Raw genomic sequence first — 5830 nt, forward strand, 5'->3', positions numbered from 1 at the left:
GCCTTGCATTCTCTGTGGCTTAGAGGCTAATCTCACTCCACATACTGAGTGTTGCTTTGCTGCAGTGCTTTTTAACAGAAGTGCCAATGATTTTTATTTTGGAAAATCTGCATACAAACAATGAGAAATCTTCTGGTGGAAGATCTGAGTATGAAATTCGTTTGTAGCTCACATACACCTAACACAGACTGCCTCGTGATTATTGTATGCAATATTTTTAGTACACCTGTGTGGCGCATGTGACTTATTACATGAAAGCAGGCATGGACGTTTCTACTTGTAACATCAGAGCAGCACTGAAACAGCTGCGGATTTTGTAGTGTTGTTGCATTTGAGTTTGCATGATAGGGGTGCTTAAATTGTACCAAGATGAAGCGCCTACTTATAGAATCTGGTGATAGGCTGCAGAAAGGAAACTGTTAGTAATTCAGTGAGTTTCTCACAACAAAATTCTCTACCCTCAAACATATAAATACAACAAAACAACAATAAAAACCATGGCGGAGGATGTACAGCTTAGTGGTAGAGCACTTCCTTCGCCTGAGTGCAGCCCAGCATTCATTCGCCAGGACCACCACAACAAAACCAGTAAACTGGACTTGGCTCCACTTTTTTAACAGCTGCCAGAGTTGTCTTTCATCCTTAAGCAGACATAACAGAAAGGTAAAACATGGGCCGTAAATTCCCCAAACACACTGCCTTACATACTACCTTAGAATACTAACCCTGCGTGCAACAACAGAGAGATGGAGTGTTAAGACAGAAGGCTATCTCTGCTCTATTAAAATACCATTGTTGGGGTTTGGAGAGATGGCTTGGTGGTCAAGAGCATTTGCTGCTCTTACTGAAGACCAGGGTTTAGTTCATATCACCCACATATCGGCTCACAACCATCTGTAACTACAGTTCCAGGTGATTGGATGCCGCTTTCTGACACCCACAGGCATCAAGCACACACATGGTACACATACACACATGGAGTACAAGCACGCATACACATAAAATAAAGCTCTTTTAAAAAATGAAATACTGCTTCCTTAATATATAAAGATTATACATTATGATAAAAAGATGTAATCAAATACATACGGTTGAGCCCAATGTCATGGTATGTCAGGATAACAGGTCTGTTTCCCTTTGGTAAGCCTCTTATGGTGACATGGACCATACCATGGGGTGTTTCAATGTCATGTTCCTGTAATAAGACAATATAACATTCAGGCAGGCTTAATGAACTGTAAATCCACCAGAAAGATGCAGTGCTATACACACTATTTCAACATTCTAATCCTATTAACCAAATAGATAAATAAATACACAGAAAGAGACCCCTTGCTGTCCTCAGAACTCAGTTTTAGGAGTCTAGGAAATCAAAAATTTGTTGATAATAAATTTGTAATTGGGTATGAAAAGGAGTTCAGCAAGTTGGATAAAGAGCCAGGAAATATTTAGGGAAAGAAGACACCAGGAAACTGAAAAAAACTGTTCCTCGGCAAAAAGGCCAGAGGCATTAAAGATCCTGATAATTTTGGTAACTCTGAAAGGTAAATTGGCATAGAACCTCTCTCCTTTCTTGCCTGTCTTACACCATCTGTCCCTTACAGGAGTAATCCTTGGCTGTCACATTCATAGAATACATTCACAGAATAAAACCTTTGGGCCATGGCTTCTTAGAGGCAGGAAGGTATCTGGTCATGTGGCATCAGCTCCCTCCCTAGGAACTGTGCTTGAGGCTGAGAGATCACATCTGTGCCTTGGTGCTTTTCCTGAAACTGGAGTAACCCTAGTAGCTATTAGGTGGCCTGCCACTACTCTAACTCCTGGCCCTCAGTGTGTGTACTCTCAAGTCCCGAGACATCCTGGACTGCTCCTGGTTTAAGGGTGCTGGGCAGTTTGTTCCACCTATCCCATAGAACATGAACCAAAGCAAAATTAAGTTGAGAAGAAGTCAGAGTAGAGCTCAGATCAGGGAACTGAGTAAAGCCAGAAAGGTTTACAACTGGTAGTGTTGGAGATTTATTCTAGTCCTCTCCAACTTTTACATTTCTAAAACAACAACAACAACAACAAAATTATTGCATTTAGCCTCATGGATTTCTGCTGATGTCTCCATCTGTCTCAAAGTTTCACATGGACAAGAAAGGCTTAATTGTAACAACTGGAATCTCAACCATTGCAATGGGCTTCCAGTATAATTTTCTTAATAGTGAACCTCATTATAACTTTAGTTTTCCTCATGTGGAAAAGACAATTTCTGCCTAACAGGACATCAGTATATCTCAAATCCTAGGCTCCAGGCCAGAGCATAGAGAGAGCTTTACTGATTCATGGTATGCATGCTTCTCTATTTAATTTTCTTGGTTACTGATTTTGCCTATCAAAGCCCACTAAACAGCTTAAATAAAGGAAGGAGAAATGTAAACTAGACTCAGGTATTGTGAACTGTTTATGAAATGAAGCGTAGGGTTTGGATAGAAAGAATATAAAGAAATAAATCTGTTATTACATGGGCATTTGGAGACTTGCTAGACTTATTGAGGGGATTTACACGTGTGTGTGGTTGTGTATGATGCACACATACATACCAAGTTAATAAATTACTAAATATCTACTGAGTGAACCCTTACTATATGCTATTCCGATCTGAGCTCTCTGAGGCTAACAGAGCAAACTAGAGAGATGTGATTTCTGCCATAGGAATACTGTTTGTTTGGTTTTTATTTCTCTTCTTTTTCTTTTTTCTTTTCTTTTCTTTTCTTTTTTTTTTGTTTGTTTTTTGAGACAGAGTTTCTTCTCTGTGTAGCCCTGGTTGTCCTGGAATTCACTCTGTAGACCAGGCTGGCCTCAAACCCAGAAATCCACCTGCCTCTGCCTCCCAAGTGCTGGGATTAAAGGCCTGCGCCACCACTCCTGGGCAGAAATACTGTATTTTTGACAGAGTGCCAACCAGTGGAGTAAAAACTCAACTAACACATAATAACAAACAGCTTATGACAAACATAGTACTAGCCTAGAAAATTAAGCAAGCCATCAGGAAAGTACCAAGTGAATCCCACAAAATGCAATTTGATACAACATAAATGTAGAAAAGCATGCACATAAGCTCTTGGTAGACATGTAATCTGGACCAACTGCCCGGAGAAGAGTTTGGAAATTTCTACATTAAGAAGGGCCTACTGGGAATGCCAGGGCCAATAAGTGAGAGAGGGTGGAGTGGCAAGCATGGGGAGCGGGGAGGTAACAGGGGTTTGTTCTTGTTTTTTTTTTTGTTTGTTTGTTTTGGAGGGGAAACTGGGAAAGGAGAAATCATATGACATATAAATAATGAAAATATCTAAGAAAAAGAAAAAGAAAAAAAAACAGAAAAGAATCTGATTATTGGTCATTTCAATAGCAGTTTATGTCTTGATCTTTCAATAGTTTGACTTCAGAAAAGAATAAATATTTCTTCACTTTATAAACTTAAATAATGTCTGCTATATTCAAATAAAATATCTGTTATCAAGTAAAAAAAAAAAAAAAAAAAAAAAAAGAAGGGTCTACCTGCAGCAATTGTACCTTAGAAGGTAGGTGTGTGTGTGTGTGTGTGTGTTTCAAAAGCGTATTTCATTCTGTGTCTCTGGTCACAACATCTCCTTTTAGGTACATCTAAAGAAATTCTCTAACATGGTTATATATATACAAAATGATTAATCATGTTTATTTTTTTAAAACCTAGACCCCATATAATAGGGAAATTAATAAATGAATTATGATTTATTTATATAATGAAATGAAAATGAGTAAACCAGCAGTATAAGCAGTAAGTACAAAAAAGTCTTAAAAATACAGTGCTCAGAAAGGACAGGATGCAACAGTGTGTGTGCAATCTACCTTTCATACTAACATTCCACCGTACAGCACGGATCGCATGTGTTTATGATATGTAACAAGTACAGCACTGGAAGAGAAGCAGTGTATGCCAACCCGAGGGTTTTGTTTTCTTGAGGAACGGAATGGATTCTGAAATAGAACTTGGGGGATCAGTATCTCATCTCCACATTCTGTCTATTGAGAAATATATAGGATTGAATAAGAATATTGGGAGAGAGGAATAAATCTTCTTCTTCTTTTTTTTTTTTTGTTTTTTGTTTGGTTTTCCCAGACAGGATTTCTCTGTGTATCCCTGGCTGTCCTGGAACTCACTCTGTAGACCAGGCTGGCCTCGAACTCAGAAATCCACCTGCCTCCACCGCCTAGCGGGATAAATCTTTTTATTTGGTTAACATCACAGTTTAAAAGTAAGGTCCCTTAAATTTGTCAGTATGACTATCTATTAGTAAAATTTTCCTTCTGCCTCACTCAAACCTTTAGTAAAATCTGAGTAAAAAGTTTACTTGGGCCTCATATAAGCCACTGCATGAGACCCAAGAAAACACTTGGTTACAACATGGCACTGAAGTCTCCCAATCAGTAGCCAGGCAATCCACAGTATGTGTGTAAAGGGATAGACATGAGCTGAAAAAGGCAGACAGAACAATGATAAAAATGGAGCTGTTGCTAGGCATGGGGGTGCATGTCTTTAATCCCAGGGGCACGTGGATCTATCTCTGTGAGTGCAAGGCCAGACTGATCTACAAACGAAGTCCAGGACAGCCTCTGTTACAAAGGAGAAACCCTGTCCCGAAAAACATGAAAGAAAACATGGAACTGTCAAAGATAGAATTTTTAAAAACCCTTTAAAGTAGATAAGGGAGCAGGGCAAAGTAACTGCTTTGTCATCATTCACAATGTGCATAAAATTCAGAGTCAAAACTGGACCCTTAACAAAACCTCATCGTTTCCAGGGAGAGCTCAGTCTCTACCTTGCCATCATGTGCCTTCAAATCACCCACCAACCAGAGCATCAAAGGGCCAACCGTCTAAATCTGTTGTCATATTTTGATCTGTTGCTTCGCGTCGTTACTCTCTTGGAGTTCCTCTTCCTTTGGAAAGAATGTAAATGGTCTGAGAGCAAACAAGTGAAGAGAAAGAAGGAAAGCTCTAACCTCCACGGGGATTTGTGAATATATCTCCATTGCAAATTAGGGGAAGAGCCGCAGAGACTCCTGCTGTGGAATGATTTTTCAGATTCTGCCTCCTTTCTGCTCCAGTCAACCCTGATTGTCTCACTGGCTCTTTCTCTAGGGACTGCCACACCAGCATTCTAGAATGTGACCCACAATGGCAGCCTGTGCTCAGAGGGTAGAACTCAAAGTAGCTTCTCCAGGCTCTGGTGTCTATCTCTGAGGTTGTATACTTTAGGAACACATCCCATCACACTCCAGGCTTAGGAGACAACCTAAGCTCTTACAGGTCGCTGACATCTCTCTCCATCTATCCTGACTGCCTCCCCCATCAACCAAAGATGGCGCCGGAACCAGAGAGCTGTTAATAATCTGAACTGGGATGGTACTGGTTTGGATAATCAGCAGCTTTGGACTATCTCGTGTCCTTTCTCTTTAGCTAAACGTGCTGTCACCGCATCACTGGTCCTTTATCTCTGAGACCAGTTAAATTATGATCACTTAATGCCTGCCATTATTTCTTCTCCATTCTAGCAACTTCCCTGCTAATATGAAATGTTGTTTTTTTTTTTCACCTGTTCATCTTTAAAAAAAAAAAAAAGGTTTATTTATTTTAGGTATATGAGCACACACAGTAGCTGTATAGATGGTTTTTGAGCCTGTGGTTGTTGGGAATTGAATTTAGGACCTCTACTTGCTCAGGTCAGCCCCACTCGTTCTAGCCCAAAGATTTATTTATTATTATAAATAAGTACACTGTAGCTGTCTTCAGATGCACCAGAAGA

At 39.8% G+C, this 5830-nt stretch overlaps 1 protein-coding gene across 1 annotated transcript in view; it reads right to left on the reverse strand.

Moving 5' to 3' along the window:
* Nucleotides 1-5830, reverse strand: part of LOC116091823 (protein NDRG3) — a 70184-nt gene that overhangs the window by 23504 nt on the left and 40850 nt on the right. Inside the window, exon 4 of the mRNA XM_031373274.1 lies at nucleotides 1090-1195. Within this exon, the coding sequence (XP_031229134.1) occupies nucleotides 1090-1195 (106 nt within the window). The remainder of the gene's footprint in view (nucleotides 1-1089; nucleotides 1196-5830) is intronic.

The sequence above is a fragment of the Mastomys coucha genome, unplaced genomic scaffold (assembly GCF_008632895.1).
Source record: "Mastomys coucha isolate ucsf_1 unplaced genomic scaffold, UCSF_Mcou_1 pScaffold15, whole genome shotgun sequence".
Taxonomy (NCBI): Eukaryota; Metazoa; Chordata; class Mammalia; order Rodentia; family Muridae; genus Mastomys; species Mastomys coucha.